Below are 18,203 nucleotides of genomic sequence, written 5' to 3'. Positions count from 1 at the left end.
CAGAAAAGCAATGGATCAGCACTGAAGATCAAACACTGTCAGGAAAAAGCAATGGATCAGAAATTAAGATGGTGCTCTGTATGTGAAGAGATGAGGGAGGAGCACATACACTTAGCATCTCCTCTAGTTTCTGCAGGTGGTCAACTGCTACCGACTTGACACATTCATTGATTTTGCACATTTTGAAGTCTTTCACTGTAAAAATAAATATCTTGTGAGTTAATAAAACACAAACTTGGATTAGCAGGTCAATAATAGTAACTATCCTCACTTAATAGTATAAAACAACAAATTTTATTTTAATTAACAAAATTCCCAGCACCTGAAACATTCCACAGTATTTTGAGACTAGCAGCTGCAGTAAACCACCGCATTATTTTGCTAATTTTTTCTGGAAAATCGATTATGATAGCTTTCATTATATTATTTAATTTAATAATTAATTTATATAATAATTTCATGATAGGTCATATAATAATAAAATAGGCTAGCACAACATTAGTTTGCTCTGTAACACTCACACTTGAGCAATCTTGAGCAATCCCTGAAAATCTGCCTTAAAATCAGGCATTGTTTGGAGCTATTTTCAGCCGCTACTGTGTTCCCTGAAGAGTTATTTATAATATACAGTATATTATTAGAATAAAACTTGTACTAAACTTAAAAAAAAAAATAGGTACTTCCATGACTGATGCCTGTGTATATTAGAAAACCACTCATATGTGTATCTTATGTTTTTTATTTTTTTTGTTTATTTTATCGGATTGGAATGAAGAATTATTGTCTTTGTTATGATGAAATGTTTAAATGTGTGAAAATTTTAGAGGGACTTCTCCATTCTGGTCTTTGGTGAAATTATTTTTTGTTTCCTTAGTATAAATTACTTAACAAAAAGAGCTGTGTTAATTTATTTCTCTATGATTGTACTGTTACCAAGTAAAGGTTTCTGTATGGCAATGTTGATTTTGTTAAATAAAATATTGTATTTTGAAGCCTTTGTTCCATTTGTGAGCCATGCTGTAGCTACACAACCCCTGACTGTAGAATTTACTGGGCCTCTAACAACTTTTGCAACAATATTTGCTATGATAAACAGCGATGTGTGACAAAATGTACAGACATAAAATGGCCCAAAAATTATTTGGATGCTTAAACCACACTTATACACATATTAATACTTCCTGCATGAATGTCATTAAGGTAAATAAATAAATGGATACTCTAAACAGCTAATGCAAACAAACTTTAGAACTAACATATGAACTATTTTAATATGGCATTTAAAATTGCATTTTTTTTTCAAACTGTAGATTGTTTTATATTGTATAATTTAAATCCAGACAATTTATGCTTTTTATAATAAAAGCTTTATTGGGTAACACTTTATTTTAAGGTGTCACTGTTACACGTTACATGTACTTACTATTATAATAACAATTAATTATGCTAATTACATGCAAGTAACCCTAAGCCAAACTCTAATCCTAACCTTAACCTTATAGTAAGTATATATAGTTAATTAATATTACTCAGTACTTAAATGCATAGTTACACTGTAACAAGGAGACCATAAAATAAAGTGTAGCCTAACCCTTTGTTAAAATCATTTAGAATAAAATCTCATTTATTTTATTATTTACAATTGTCTCTGAACTTTTCTTCAGACCCCCTAGAACCATCTTGTGGCCCCCAGGCTAAAAATCTCTAAATTACAATAATATGAACCAGTGCCACTGTTTGTCAGAGACAGTGAAGTAAAACTTGTTGTATCACAAAAAGCATGATTTGTATATATTTTATATATATATATATATATATATGTAGATATATATATATATATATATATATATGATTTGTATATAATTTTATATATATATATATATATATAGTATCTTTGAAGCAAACTTCTCAAGGTGAGAAAAACAAACTGGGAACAAAACACATACAAGAGAATAAAATCAAGTAGGCCTATTTTTATGCATTATACTAGATCCTAATGGCCCCTGAAATCATTCACAAGAACTATTTGTGAAGTCCCTAAAGCTTTTCTGGTTGTGCTTTTAATACAAGCAAGGCTACCAGTAAAATGTCTTGTAAACTTAATTTACACTTAATGTAGTTTGTAATTAAGGTTAAATTATTTATGCATTTAGTAGCCTACTATAGCAGACTGTAAAGATAATTACACTGAATCTAATCTGTGTGTGTGTGTGCGTGCGTGCGTGCGTGCGTGCGTGCGTCGCGAGGCTTGAGAGCAGGGTTAGCACAGCTAGCGCGAGGCTCTGTTCACTTCATTGAGAGTTAGCTGTTAGCCGCGATTTCGTGATTGATCATGGCGGCGGTGCGCAGCCTGCGGGTGTCTGTGAAGTCGGAAAGCGCGTCCGATCGGTCAGAGTCAGACTCGGAATCAGAGTCGGATCGGGATGCCCGGGAAGCGGAGCCCATGGAGGTGGAGGAGGGAGAGCCGGAGCTGGAGTCCATCCCTGTTCGCCGAAGTTTAAAGGAGCTTTTGCCGGTGAGTTAGTCCGTAGGCCTCTTTCAAACCACGGCCTCGAGTAGTACAGTAAGCCGGTCGTTGGTGAAGCCAACGTGTTGTTGAGTTCAGAGCTAGGCCACTATTCCTACTTTTAAACAGCTTATGGTAATGGGTTTATGGTGGGTTATGCGACATTTGTATAATGCGTAGTGATGGTCTGTTGTTTAGGAGGATTTTGGGAAATTGATGTAAATTTCTGGCCCAGGTTTCCTAGTTTTATGGTGGTTTTGGATAAATTTTATTTCTAACGTATACTAATTGGTTAAGAACTGAAATTATTCTGGTTTAGTAAGACAGTACAAATATACTGTATATACTGTAGAAAAGGCGATCACCTTGAATCTAAGACTAACAAGTGAAAAGCTTCTGTTTTGTGTGCTGAACACATGGATATCTGTGTGATTTCCACAGGACACCAGCAGACGCTATGAAAATAAGGCTGGTACCTTTATCACTGGAATCGATGTCACGTCTAAGGTAAGTGTCAGCTGGTTGTGTGCAAATATCAGCCGGCCTTCTAATGTGAGTTACCTGTTGTTCACAACATATGTATGTGTTCAGGAGGCCATTGAGAAAAAGGAGAAGCGAGCAAGAAGATTTCATTTTCAGGCAGAGGAAAATCTGGCTCAGAGGAATGTTGTTGTAGACCGGGATTTGTTGAAGAAAGGTATGAATTCTTACACAGCTATAGCTCAAAATTAGAATTTTAAGTCAGCATGAAATTAAAATATTCTGTGTCTGAGAAATGTTTTAATGTTATACATCATATTGTGAGCAATTTATATGTGCATGTTTAATTTAGAAAGAGTGTTTTGACCTTGTAATGTTTAATCAAACTGTCATGACTGAGCTGTATGGGGAATGCACCAGACTTGTCTTTAGTGATGTGTGCACTGGGCAGGACTTTTCCAATCATTAGTCCATTTAAACCAGTACTTGGAAGCTCTCGTTCATCTGCCTCCACTAAAAACCCTCACATCTTAAAATCCAGTTAACAGTGGATGCATGGAACAGTTTTTCATCTTCAATAATCTGTCACACTTGATGTACATTACAACACAGAAGAAAAGATCACTCCTTCTGTTAAATCACGACGTCCAGTCCATTTCAGTTTTTGCGTTGTCAGAAATGACCTTGAAATCTTGCAACTTTTTCTCATTTGTAAGCATTCATGAAAAGCGATGTCACTTTGATGTGTTGTGGAAAGTGTGTATAACATTTATTTTGATGTTAAAAGCAGCTGCACAGACCAGAAATGACTTTTTTATTTAATGCATTATTTTATTAAACATATTATTATTTTTATTATTATTATCCATATAGGTTTGGAACAATGTTAGGTTGAGAATATGATGACCCAGTGTTCATTTTTAGTGAACCATCCCTTAAACATCTCTCCCACTCTCTCTTTAGCGATCCCGAAGGTGCGTTTGGAAGCCCTACACATGAGTGGACTTGACGACATGAGCACTCAGGATGTTTTTGGCTACTTTAAAGAGTATCCGCCTGCCCACATTGAATGGATAGATGACACTTCCTGTAAGTACAGCCTCCCTGATATTACCACACTGTCATAATTATGCACTGAATGCATAGAAATCTGAATTGGAAACATGTAAAGTTTTATTTAAAGCTGGATTGTGGTGCTCATAGTCAAATCGCCCGTTTCCAGGCAATGTGGTGTGGCTAGACGACATCACTTCAACCAGAGCTCTCATTAACTTGAGTCGGATGCCAGACAAAAAAGAGGTCACAAACACAGACAGCTCAAAACCATCTGAACTTTCAGACCAGCCGCAGAAAGGTTTGTCTTCTCATTATAAAAGTCTTGTGATTTCATTGTGAAACCTTGATATAGACACTGTGTTCCAACCATTTTTGTGAAACAAAACTCTTACATTGTTGGTGATCAGCTCGGAGAAGCCGTGGCTCTGATGATGATGATGATGATGATGATGATGATGAGGAGGAGGAGGAGGAGGAAGGCGAGGTAGATGATGATGATGAAGATGAAGTGGTGAAAGCAGATAAGAGCAAGAGCAGTGATGGCAGTGAGGGTAAAGCTAGTGACATTGAGGAAGAGACCGAAAAGAAAACGCAGGAAACTGTAGAGGTAAACTAGTCAGATTATTGATGGTAATTCTCATATGTATGTTTTATTTTAAATGCAATGCAAATTGTATTTCATGTTTGCATCCTATTATTTATTGTTTTTTTTGGTGTAGCTTGTGTTTCTTTTTTTGAATGATCTGCGGCCTACAGTCAAGCCCTTCAAAGGCAACAAGCTGCTCTTGCGCTTTGCCACCCAGGGTGAGAAACATACTTGAGTTCTTGCTGTTTTTGAGTTTTGGTGATAAGGGTGATTAATTTATTTATTTATGATAATTTTGAGAAGGAACAAAACCTTTCGGCATAATGTGTCATTTTTTTTTTCTTTCTGGTTAACCACTGTGCCAACCCCCCCCCCCCCAATGCATTCTCTACTGTTTATACAGTAGAGTGCATAAACATTTTTTTAAATGATACGATAAAAAAAAACAATAGGCCTATTTGATTTCCATGCAAATGGTTTCTGAAGATTTTTTCATAAATTGTTTTTTTAAACTTTAAAAAGAGACACAGATGCAGACAATTTACACACTCTCTCTCTTTCTTTCTCTCTCTCTCTCTCTCTCAAAATGGCCATATTTGAGAGAGAAAAAAATTTGAGTACTTCGCATCACTGGATATAGCTGTCGGTCATTTAACATTTCTATGGTAAATTGATCGTTAAAAGTTGACTAATATTAAATGATTTGCAGCTTCATCTTACCTCACTCTCTTTAACGTTAAACTGACACTTCGCGCTCTGCTTCTGTGAACAGGAAACCCCGCCTACTTTGATTTGATTGGCCATCTCAGTCATTTTGACATTGACAAGCACTGTAAGACCGCAGAGGCTTTGATCTGAAGCGCCTGTGCAGCGGTCACGCATGCATCCGTAGACTAGTGCAAGTTAATTCTCACACTTTATACAGTATTTATAGCTCCTAACAGGCTGTGTGACTGTGAGAAGTTATTACCTCAAAATGTACATCAGTATGCAGTTTTCCCTATTGCTCGCGTGCCAGCGATTATCCCTCTGCGTGCCTAAGGTTGCCGACCCCTGGACTAGCAAATGAAAAATCTGGGCCGAAACCAAAAATTCTAAATGCACTTGTGCTTTGTAATAATTATTTATTATTTTATTAAATAATATAAAGTAATTTTGTAAAACTTTTTAATTTAACTCAATAATTGTAATGATACTGAATTAGAAAAACACAAGCCAATAAAATAACCATGTTTTTATTGGAATTAACATTATAAAATTTGATAGAAAATATATTAATATTTTAATAATTTTAATGATATTCTAATAGGCCGCTTTGTGACATCACAAAACCCAGAAAACAACGCTGTAGTCCAAATGAGCCATTCGTTGTAGTTCTAGAAAAGGTTATTTTTTAAAAAACGAAATATCTCCCTTTGGAGTGGACTTTGAGATTTTAAACTTTGTAGATCTTATTTTATGCCCAAACATTCACACTACACACTGACTAAAATTCAAAAAGTGAAAACGCATAATAGGACCCTTTTAACAGTCTTGGCTGTTATTTTCCATCAGATGACAAAAAGGAGATGGGTGCGGCCAGGAGAAGTCGATACTACATGAAATACGGGAATCCAAACTATGGCGGCATGAGAGGCATCTTAAGTAACTCTTGGTAAGAAAAAAATTGAATTCGTTAGATACAAAAACATTTGGCACCTGCAAACCTTGTTAGAGGTTTTCATAGAATTATACTATCTTTCATCTTTTATAGTCTGGTTGCTTTAAAAAAAAAAAAAAGTATGTTTATTCAGCAAGGAGGCATTAGATCAAAAGTGACAGTAAAGACATTTATAATTTCAAATAAATGCTGTTCTTTTGAACTTTCTATTATCAAAGAATCCTGAAAAAATGAATTTCCACAAAAACAATAAGCAGCACAACTGTTTTCAACATTAATGTTTCTTAATCACTAAATCAGCATATTCGAATTATTTCCACTTCAAATTCAGCTTTGTTGTCACAAGAATAAATTATTTTAAAATATATTCAAACAGAATTTCTTTTTCAATTGTAATAATATTTCACAATATGATAGTTTTATGGTATTTTGATCAAATAAATGCAAATAAGAGACTTCTTTCGAAAACAAAATCTTACCTACCCCAAACTTTTGAATAGTAGTATAAGTTCACTTTTCTGAGCAGTTTTTGCAGTTTACATAAAATAATGGTTGAAGTGGGGTGACTGTATAATCTGGAATTGTCAACTTCTATAGGAAACGGAGATATCACACGCGCAGAATCCAGCGTGACATTCTGAAGACCAAAAAGTCTCTGATTGGAGACAGCTTGGGACACACCCCACCGTACACTCATCGACACTCTGGTAAATCTCCCCTAATGACCCTTTAACATTTTTTATGGACTGCACTGTTTTTAACGTAAAAAGGCAACAACAAAAAAGTATCACCTGAATGTATTTTAGATTTTTTTGTCTAGTATTAACCCTAAATGTCTTGTATAGCTTCTTTGTACTTTTGTTATTTATTCTGTTTTCACCCTGAAGATAGCTTTGCTGCTGACATGACGTTAAAAATACATAAATTTCTCTTAAATCACAAACAGCTTTGTCTTGTTAGTTGTTTTTGGTCTGTGAACTGAGCTCTTTTGCTTCTCTCAGCTGACCTGGTGAATCTGCCGGAAGAGCCTATAGAAGAAGAGGAGGAAGAAGATGAGGAGGTGGATGGAGAGGAAGACATGGATGCTGATGATAGAGTGGTGGAGTACAGAGATCGGGCAGACAGGGAACGGGGGCCACGGTTAGGGGATGGAGGCCTGCGTAGTCGCTTAGGAGGCCCATCACCTGCATCTTCAGATTCAGATGAGATGGACTACGATCTGGAACTGAAAATGATCTCCACGCCCTCTCCCAAAAAGAGCATGAAGATGACCATGTATGCCGACGAGGTAGAAACCAACCTTCGCAGTCTTCGGTGAGTGCAGGTTTCTTTTTGACTCCAAATGATAGAGCGGTTACTACACTTTAGGATTTGCATTTCATTCCCTACTATTTGGATGTAAATGTGACCCTCATGCTGAAAAGATTTCATGGTGATCAAGTTTCTTAACGGGAATTGTGCGTTTTGTCTCTTCTATTGCCTTAGAAACTCCATACGGACTGAAACAAGTAGCAGTGTTAAGAGTCGCATTGGTGGAGGAGGAGGAGGAGGCGGCTCGTCCAAGTCTACATCAGACAAAGTGACGGATGTGAGACAGTTACTGGAGGAGAAGAGGCAGGGACACTCTCAGCAGAGATCATGCCCACCAGTGACTACAAGTGGCAAGACGGGTTAGTTATTGATGGAACAAAAGTCTTGATTTATTTTCAGCGTAAAAGAAATTAGAGTTTGATTGTAAGAGTGCATATTTAATCTCCATCTCTTTGAATAAGCTGCTGGAAGTCTCAAGCATAAACATTTTCAAAATAAAAGTCCCAATGGATTTTGGCCTTGATTGTAATTAAAAGTCTGCATTGTGCATAAAACATTTGACCTTGATATTATTGGTATTTTGGTTACACAAACTGTATCTGCCATTTAATGCACCATCAAATCACAATAATCTTTTTATTACCTTTCTTTAAAAGCATTGTAATTGTTATTTATTGACATGCTATTAAATAAACCATATTCAGTACACATGTATGTATTGAATAAAGCGTTTTAAGTATTTTAAACTGCTTGCAGTTACCCTGTTTTGCATTCGAATGTGTGCCTCGGGGTGTTTCATTAAAATAAATAATTTGTCATTGATTATTCTACTAGAGGTTAACTATCTAAGTTTTATTTGTTTAATAAAAGATCTTAAATTATATTTAAAAAATTTTTGAATTAAAATCTATAGGATTGCTTATTAAGTTTGACCATTTTGTGCTGAGCAAATGTGGGTATTGAAAGGATGTTTTCTCTCCACAGATGTGAGACAGAGATTAGGCAAAAGACCACACTCTCCAGAGAGACGTCGCTCTGTCTCTCCCGTCATCTCTAGAAACGCAGTGTCCCGGAGAGAGCCTTTGACTGACGTGCGCAGCCGACTCGGAGTGGCAAAACTCGAGAGTCGTGGTCTCTACTCAGAGTCCCCGAAAGACAAGAAAACAGGTAAAGTTGGATTCAATGCACTTTTTTGGTTCTTTTCACTTTTTTTTTTTTTTTCCTAATACTAGTAGTAATTGTTTTTATTCAGGAGGCTTGTGGAGCCGTCTCGGCCCGTCTCATAAGGACGACAAAGAAGATGACAAGGCTCCTTCCCGAGCGTCTTCCTCAAGAGAAATAAGGCGACGAGATGATGAGGAATCTGACGGAGTTGATGACGATGAAGAGGGTGACTCTCAGCTGCAGAAGGTGTGGGGAGCAATGATCAAGCAGAAGGAGCAGCAGACCAGCAAGATGAAGAAAAGCCGACTGGACAACTTGCCCTCGCTGCAGATCGAGATCAGTCAAGACAGCAGCAACGGCTCAGACAGTGACTCCTGACTGACTCCTCCTGTAGGAAGTGTGGGAATCGGAGGAATGATGAACGCGGTGGAAGAATGCTGGAGAACATCTGTGATAGACTGGGCCAGAGGACCCTGACATGTGTACTTAAACATTCCTACACTCCCACTAATCTTGCCTGTATACAGACTTTGCAGATATTTTCTTTACTCCTCTCTACAGGAGACAGCTTTAAAGGCGCTATTTGGAACAAGAGAGGGCAGATAGAATGTTTTATTTTGCAATTTCAAAAAAAGGGCAGTGGATGAATCCCTCATTTTTTATTTTTCTTCAAAAGAAAATTATTTGGTTGTATTTAACACAAATTGAGGGCCCATTTTTAAAATACAGCGATGCACCAGGTTGACAAAAACAACCCGTGATTCGATGTACTGTCTGTTAGCAGTACAGTTTTTAAAATCATGTCAGTATGGTTGGTTTTTGTTCGTGTTTTATTAAGTCTGTCTTATCACTGTGCATTTGATGTGGAGAACATAATGGTCTGAGGTTTTTTTGTTTTTCTTGTGCAAGGATTATATATTTACTGTACCTGAATGGATCATTGTGCTTCATTGTACACAGTTCTATGAAAGGGGCACATAATGTAGCCAATGTAAAGATAATTTCCCCCAAAGGCATGGTCTGCATTCCCTAAATATATGTGGTCAGTGAAAAACAAGAAAAAGCACTGTATGTTGAATAAAAATCATTTTTTACATCAGATTGGGTATAGAAGTTGATGTGACTGCATGTCAGTGTTCAAAACAGCATATGAAAATCTGTAATGTACATGGTGAGTTATGTGCAAATATATTACTATTTCTGTTACTGAATTGTTTCAGAAAATATTTAACAATTTATTTTAAAAAAATTGCCTGCTGTGTGAGGACTTTTATTTTGAAATCTATCAACTCCACGGAACCGGAAGTGTTCGCGAAATGTAGTCACACATCCAGAATAGCAGTCGGAGAATCTAGACTTTTAACAACGTTTTGATCGAGTAGAGTTACTAATGACTTAATTATCACATCAGTGCACTTGCAGTGGGCTGCGTGTCTCCGGTCTGGAGCTGTTGACACATCTGGAGCTGGAATTGGTTGAGAGAAGATGCAACAGGTCCCGTACGGATCTGTGGATCGAGACAAGCCTCTCATCCGTTTGCCTTTCACCCGGTTAGCGGTGATCACGGTGTGTCTGCCTCTGCTCGGCCTCATAGCCTGCGTCGTGCTGGCTCTCCTCTACCACTACAATGATGCGACCTACACACACTGCCAGGTGAGAACCAGACCGTTACTGCTAGACTCTCATCCCCTCTGGAAACGGCATTCATTGTGCTTACCCCAAAAACCATGTCTTAAGTGTAAGCGTGTGTGTATGTATGTGTGTGTGTATATATATATATATATATATATATATATATATATATATATATATATATATATATATGTGTGTGTGTGTGTGTGTGTGTGTGTGTGTGTGTGTGTGTGTGTGTGTATATATATATATATATGTATTTTTTTATTTTTTTTTGTGTGTATATTTTTATTTATTTTTGTGTGTGTGTGTTTTTTTATATATATATATATATATATATATATATATATATATATATATATATATGTGTGTGTATATATATATATATATATATATATGTTTTGTGTGTATATATATATATATATATGTATATACACACACATTTATTTTTAAATAGAAATCTTTCATTTCATTCATTACAACAATTATATGTCACAAATTGTGAAGAAATTGTTTGGAATTTAATACATGTGTGATACGCACGTGCAAGATAAGGTTATTTTGTCAACACTACTATTTTGACAGTGGTGGCAATTTATTCAATAGACGGAATCAATCTAAACACACTTCTGTAGTCTCAGTTAATTAATTAATTGAAAAGAATGTTAGATTTGTTTATTTATAATCATTTGTCACATTTTTTTTTTTTTTTAAATCTGTCCATGTTTGACATACAGATTGAGAGATACAGGTGCATCTCAAAAAATTAGAATATCTTGGAAAGGTTCTTTATTTTTTGTAATTTAATTTAAAAAAGCAAACTTTCTTATATTCTAGATTCATTGCACACAAACTGAAATATTTCAAGAGTTTTTTGTTTTAATTCTGATGGTTACAACTTACAGCTTAAAAATTCAGTATTTCAAAAAATTTGAATATTTTCTCAAAGATCAATCAATCAAAAAAAAAAGATTTCCAAAACCGAAATGTTCAAGATCTCCAAAGTAGGTATAATTATGCACTCAATACTTGGTTGGGGCTCCTTTTGCACAAATTACTGCTTCAATGCGACGTGGCATGGAGGCAGTCAGCCTGTGCCACTGCTGAGGCATCATTGAAGCCCAGGTTTCTTTGATAGCGGCCTTCAGCTCCTCTGTATTGTTTGTCAGATGTTACTTATCTTCCTCTTCACAGTACCCCATAGATTCTCTGTGAGGTTCAGGTCAGGTGAGTTGGCTGGCCAATAAAGCACAGTAATATCATGGTCAGCAAACCACTTGGAAGTGGTTTTGGCAATGTGGGCAGGTGCTAAAGTCCTGCTGCAAAATGAAATCAGCATCTCCATAAAGCTTGTCAGCAGATGGAAGCATAAAGTGCTCCAAAATCTCCTGATAGATGGCTGCATTGACTTTGGACTTGATAAAACACAATAAACCAACACCAGCAGACGTCACGGCACCCCGAATCATCTCTGACTTCAGAAACTTCACACTGGACTTTGGATTCTGTGCCTCTCCTGTCTTCCTCCAGACTCCAGACCTTGATTTCCAAATGAAATGCAAAATTTACTTTCATCTGAAAAGAGGACTGTAGACCACTGAGCAACAGTTCTGTTCTTTTTCTCCTTACCCCAGGTGAGATGCTTTTTATGTTTTTTTTTCTGGTTCAGGAGTGACTTGGTTCTAGGAATGTGACAGCTGTAGCCCATTTCCTGAAGACGTCTGAGCGTGGTGACTCTTTTTACCACACTTTTTCCTTCCAGTCAACTTTCTATGAATATATTTCGATACAGCACTCTGTGAACAGCCAGGCCTTTCAGCAATGACCTTCTGTGACTTAACATCCTTGTGTAGGGTGTCGATGATCGTCTTCTGGACAACTGTCAAGTCAGTAGTCTTTCCCATAATTGTGGTTGCATGTTCTAAACTAGCCCAGGAGGTACCCGGTATTTAAACTCAAAATTAATCAAACTAATCAAGTTCAAAATGGAATATTCTAATTTTGAGATACTGAATTTTAAATTTTCCTAAAATTCAGCTGTAAGTCGTAACCATCAGAATTAAAACAAAAAACTCTTGAAATATTTCAGTTTGTGTGCAATGAATCTAGAATATAAGAAAGTTTGCTTTTTTGAATTAAATTACAAAAAATAAAGAACTTTTCCATGATATTCTAATTTATTTAGATGTACCTGTAAATACATTTTGTGGGATGAGATTTCAGGTTTTATTAATCTTATTACATCTTAACAGATTAATCCAAAATAATTATTTGATGCTTACCTATTTTTTTTATTTATTTGTTGTTGTTGTTTTTTTTGTTTTTTGGTCCTACTTCTGAAGAATTAGTGGCTTGTATTTGTAACAGTGTTTCGGACGTCCCTGTTTCAACCAGCACATTCTTGACAGTATATCCAAACTAGATTTTATGTTTTCTGAAGAAAAGCTTCAGCTTTGCACTTGCATGTGCCAAACTTGCAGTGACATGGTAATGAAGATCTTTTAAAAATCCTTTGCAGTTTATTAACAATATTTTTTATGTTTTGGCTGTGATTAGTTTGGAGTGAGAGTGTTATATATGTCTTTTAAGAATCGGCCTGCATTCTGCTCCACGCTTCCTGGTAGCAGCAGCATATTTGAGCTTTTACCGCAGACGCTTTTCCAGGAGGCTGATGGAGCAGCTTTTGAGTGTTCTCACATTCCTCTTAGCTTTAAGTGAAAATGTAGGGCTGCTTCTGCTCACCTACGTCTCCTCCAATGAGACCTACAGTAAGTGCCTTTTTGGACTGAAGCCTTGAGTCGAGTTTGAACACGTTTGCAAATGCAGGGGTGCTGAGGGCTCTTGCTGGATCGTTTAAATGTGCTTTTTATAAAAATTTTATCAATTACTTAAATGTAGCTTGTTTGTAATTGGCTGGAGATGCAAAAAGTACACTTTTAAACACCTCAGTTATTACCTGTGTGGTACCTAATTTTATGATGAAATTCTGTTTTTTTTTTTCATTTTGACATTATTTTCATTTAAAGAAACCCTCTCTCCTCCCAGTTCTCAGTAGTGTATTGTAGTCCAAAACTCTCATTACAAAAAATAAGTAATTATCACTTACATTGTGTACAAGTGTATTTGTAAAGCATAAAGTATGCATTATAGTAGTATTGATTGTACTACGATTATGTACACATACATTTTTTTTTTTCTTTTTGAGTCTCTTATGTTCACCTAGTCTGCATTTATTTGATAAAAAATGCAGTAATATTATGAAATATTATTGGTATTTAAAGTAACTGTTTTCTATTTTAATGTATTTTAATGAAATGTATTGTTGTAATGGCAAAACTGAATTTTCAGCAGTCATTACTCCAGTCTTCAGTGTCACATGATCCTCATTCTAACATGCTGATTTGCTGATCAAGGAACATTTCCCTTTTTTTTTATTAATGTGAAAACCAGTTGTGCTGTTTAATATTTTTGTGGAAACCAAGATAATTTTTTTTTTTAAACATGATAGTTTTTTTATGAATAGAAAGTTCAAAGGAACAGTGATTATTTGAAAAGGAAATCTTTTTAAAATGTCTTTACTGTCACTTTTGATCATTTTAATGTGTTCTTGCTAAATATGTGTTAATTTCTTAAAAAAAAAAAACTTAACAACCCCAAATTTTTAAACAGTGTATAGTGTTTAATAGCACCAGCATTTGATTTGTTCATTTAATTAATAATAATAATAATAATAATAATAATAATAATAAAATAAAAAAAGAATGTTGTGTTTACATAAATTGCATAAATTGTCAAGAAAATGTTGCTATGGAAAAACGGTTTCATTTTTTTAATGCAAAATATATTTTCAGTGTTGTTTTTTTGTTGTTGTTTTTTTTTTTTGTGAATTTTTATTAATTTTGTACATGTCCGTTCGGTTTCTAATGCTATGTATGTGTATATGGTCCACAGGTGTGCATAAGAGCGGCTTCATCTTGTTTATTGGCAGCTCCCTGGTCCACATGTTGTGCACCTGCAAGCTGTGGTCCTTGATTGCGAAGTATTCCCTCAGTGCAGAGGTAACTGAGTTTCACCTCCTCCCTTCTGGCATCCCTATAGAACTCATATTAGTAAAACAAATCGGTTTAGACATTCATTTATCCCCTCAGCTGTAAAGTTTTTAAATTAATGGGAAATACTTTTTAGCATGATTATGCATTTGTTTTCTGTAGTGTGTGTATATGTTGTTTTATGTGATATGCTTGTATGCTGCAACCAAATTGCCTTCGGGAAATTAATAAAGATGAACTGACTTCTCTGTATTGTGGGCATGTACTTTTACTGATATAAACAGATCAGCAGAGGGCAGTATATGCCAATCTCATATGTAATATGTGTTACATCTATAGCTATAAATGTATTTGTGAGCTTCCTTGCTCTGGTTTTAAATTTGAATAAATAAAAATAAAAAATAGTGAATTATATTGTAAGCCCTGTTGGAAACAGGAAAAATGTAATGTGAATTAGGTGTTTATTTATTTCTAATGTTGTATGTATTAATTTATTTGGACTAGTTGTTGATTTACATTATAAAAATGCTCTTATGGAAGACAAATGCTGCATCCAAATATACATACTTCACTTGAATGGCAGTAACAACATTCATACTATAAAGAACATACTTTTTAAAAAAAGTCAAAGTATGTTTCAACTCAAATGTAGTGCGTACTTGGACAGGTTGTCATTTCAGCTTAAGTTTAGCTTTTAACAATCCATACATGCAAAACCTTTTCTGATTGGATGAAACCAGCATGTATGACCATTTTTAGAATCAGCCCGCACATTCACTTTTAGTGAATATTCAGATATATTCTTAACACCCTAGTGATCTTGACACCACGAGCGCAGTTCTAATTAAAGGTGTTGCTTCTGCTGCTGGGTGAGAATCATGGGAGTTGACGTGTCAGTGACCGCAGTGTAGCTTTATATTTCTATTGCTGTGAAAGTGCAGCTGGGTTTGTGTGCTTCGGGGGAAGTGGTTGCTGTGCTCTCACAGAACCTCGTCCCACCTGCTTGCCCCACATCAAGTTGCAGAAGAGAACTGATGACATTGTGTATCTTCTTTCTCCTTTTTCTCTTCTTTCTTCTCTTTTTCTCTACTGCATCAAACCCTCTTTGACATCAGGAGATGATGTCATACCGCCAGAAGTTCCGCCTCTTCCTCTTCAACGGTTTCTTCTGTTTGTTGGCTGGTTACTTCTACAAGCGGCACAATGCTTACTGTGAAGCAGGAAGTGAGTGCGACGTCTTTGTTCTCTGTCATTCACCCCACCCATGTTCCACTCAACACGTGTTCCATACATGGTTTAACGTGAACTCACAAATTCTTACAAATAATAATTGATGACCTGTTTTTGAAGTTCTTGAAGGGATAGTTCACCCAAAGAATTGTGATTAGTTAATAACCTTTATGTTGTTCCAAACCAGTATGTTTTTAAAGAAGTCACATATGTTCACCAAGGCTGCATTTATTATTAGTATGCTCAAAAATACAGTAAAAAAAGTACTATTGTGAAATAGTATTACAATTTAAAATAACTGAATATATTTTATAATGTAAATTATTCCTGTGATGGCAAAGCTGAATTTTCAGCATCATTACTCCAATCTTGTGTCGCATGATCCTCAGGAATCATTCTAATAAGCTGATTTCCTGCCAAAGAAAAATGTATCATTATTACCAATGTTGAAATCTGTTGTGCTGCTTAATATTTAAATTTTTTTCAAGTCTTTCAAGTTTGCTGACAATGCAACTCAGGCTATCCAAGATGTAGATGAGTTTGTTTAATCATCAGAACAGATTCACCACTGGATCCTCAGCAGTGAATGGGTGCCGTCAGAATGAGAGTCCAAACAGCTGATAAAAACATAACAGTAATCCACATTAATACACCTTTGATTCTGAAAATACCAGTCCATAATCTATAATAATACTTCCTCTAGTTGATCAGTGCAAATTTCACTTCTGATTCAGACGAGGCAATTTTTTTTTTTTTTTTGAGAAAACATTGTTATGGATAGAGAACTTGTATTTTAGCTGAAACCAAGTTTAAAATGATGACTTTGTTTATTCCAAACACAATTTTTCACTTCACAAGATGTTAATTGATTGAATGGAGTGGTTTTGAGTACTTGTGGATTATTGTGATGTTTTTATCAGCTGTCTGGACTCTCATTCTGACGGCACCCATTCACTGCAGAGGATTTTTTTTCTCAAAATCTGTTCCGATGAAAAAAATCTACATCTATATCATCTACTTCTTGGATGGCTTGAGTATGAGTACATTTTTATTTTTGGGTGAATTATTCTTTTCATTTAAATGAAGATTTTTTCCATTTTATTGACATTGATTTACCGCACTTCAGTCATTTCTGTTGTCTCTCTACGGCAGTTTACACATTCTTTGCTGTGTGTGAGTATCTGGTGGTGCTGTCCAACATGGCCTTCCACATGACTGCGTACTGGGACTTTGGAGGTAAGGAGGTGATGGTTGCAACACCTCCAGAGGGAAAGCGCTTCTGACACAGGAAGTGAATACTTGCATCATCTCCTTGAAACTTGAGACACTAGGGCTCATGCTGATTTAGGGTCGACACTGATCGAGCAAAGCACGTATGTGTAGAAAGAGACTGTTTACAACTTAACAAATGGTGTTTTAACTCGCTTCAAAAAATGACGTCAGTGGTGTGCTACAATTTGAACAGTTCCATTGTTTATTCAGGTGTAATTGGAACGGCTGATTATGTCCTGGTCATTACTTCAAATTGATTTCTTTTACTTAGCTAAGTGTGAAGTGCCATGTCTGTCTCTTTTTAATGGGGTTGTCAGGGTCATACATTGGTTGCACTCGAATTTTGTCTGGTATTTTTGAATTTATTTGTAATTGTAATATTAGTTGTGATGTTGGGTTTGATGATGTGTTTGTTGGTTTGTGAGTTTGCTGTTTCACAAGTGCCGCATTGAGGCTCTACACACTGACTGCTGGTACTACTGAAAGACATTCAGTTCAGCCACACCACACATTTCTCTCTTCCTTTGTAAACGCTAATGTTTGTTAATCATGTGAAAAGTCATTTTAAACGGCCTTTTGCACAGCGTTTCTTGTGTACCTTTAGTGGCTAGAGAGCGTTGTGTAGTTTGTACATATTTTTGGTGGTCAAATGTAGTGCAGTTATTGATCATGAATGACATGGGGTCTTATTGGGTCTTATTCATTTACATAGTTTGTTTGTGTAGGTTGATTGTGCGCAATATGATGTGTGACCCTTCTCATAGTCACCAGTGGCCGAGTTCAGCGGGATGTTGTGAACATGACTGCATATAATAATGCTTTTTATGATGTACCAAAAATACTGTTTTTAAATCGGTGTCAAATAAATATTTGGATGAAAGGTAAGTGGATCGTTTCTGAGATTAGCACATGCATATTTACTGGATATATTTGTACCTTATCCATTAATGGCTGATGTTAGAGTGTTTGCATTTATTTGTATTGGAATATTTATTTTTAAGGTTTATTTGGTAACACATTATTTTAAGGTCATTATTTTTACAGTTTACTTGTTATTAGTTTTATGTTATTAATATTTTATTAGCAATAAATTATGCATAAATATATGCAAGTAACCCTGCACCAAACCCTAACCATAAGTCAGTAAGTACATCTAGTTTATTAATATTACTCAGTACTTAAATGTATAATTACACTGAAGGATAACAGTTTATTTTAAGGTGTCCTTGTTTAAGTGTAATAATACAAATAAGTACT

At 35.6% G+C, this 18,203-nt stretch overlaps 2 protein-coding genes across 2 annotated transcripts; both read left to right on the top strand.

Annotated features, from left to right (window-relative positions):
- The first annotated feature begins 2,230 nt into the window (after window positions 1-2,230).
- On the top strand, window positions 2,231-9,862 carry ncbp3 (nuclear cap binding subunit 3). The gene is made up of 13 exons (XM_042711033.1): window positions 2,231-2,515; window positions 2,948-3,013; window positions 3,098-3,203; window positions 3,950-4,075; window positions 4,209-4,340; window positions 4,450-4,649; window positions 4,762-4,846; window positions 6,183-6,282; window positions 6,886-6,995; window positions 7,290-7,602; window positions 7,774-7,958; window positions 8,584-8,766; window positions 8,852-9,862. The coding sequence occupies exons 1-13, from the start codon at window positions 2,333-2,335 to the stop codon at window positions 9,139-9,141; spliced, it is 2,079 nt and encodes a 692-aa protein (XP_042566967.1). The 5' UTR covers window positions 2,231-2,332; the 3' UTR covers window positions 9,142-9,862.
- Window positions 9,863-10,011: 149 nt separating this feature from the next.
- pgap2 (post-GPI attachment to proteins 2) lies at window positions 10,012-17,281 on the top strand. Its single transcript, XM_042711034.1, is given in 5 exon segments — window positions 10,012-10,416; window positions 12,914-13,163; window positions 14,347-14,453; window positions 15,560-15,668; window positions 16,827-17,281. Coding segments are annotated over 5 exon segments (765 nt in total). The 5' UTR covers window positions 10,012-10,248; the 3' UTR covers window positions 16,958-17,281.
- The last annotated feature ends 922 nt before the right edge of the window (window positions 17,282-18,203 follow it).

The sequence above is a fragment of the Cyprinus carpio genome, chromosome A21 (assembly GCF_018340385.1).
Source record: "Cyprinus carpio isolate SPL01 chromosome A21, ASM1834038v1, whole genome shotgun sequence".
Lineage (NCBI taxonomy): Eukaryota > Metazoa > Chordata > Actinopteri > Cypriniformes > Cyprinidae > Cyprinus > Cyprinus carpio.
The sequence above is the reverse complement of the archived record's forward strand: the minus strand, read 5'-3'. Positions and strand labels throughout refer to the sequence as shown.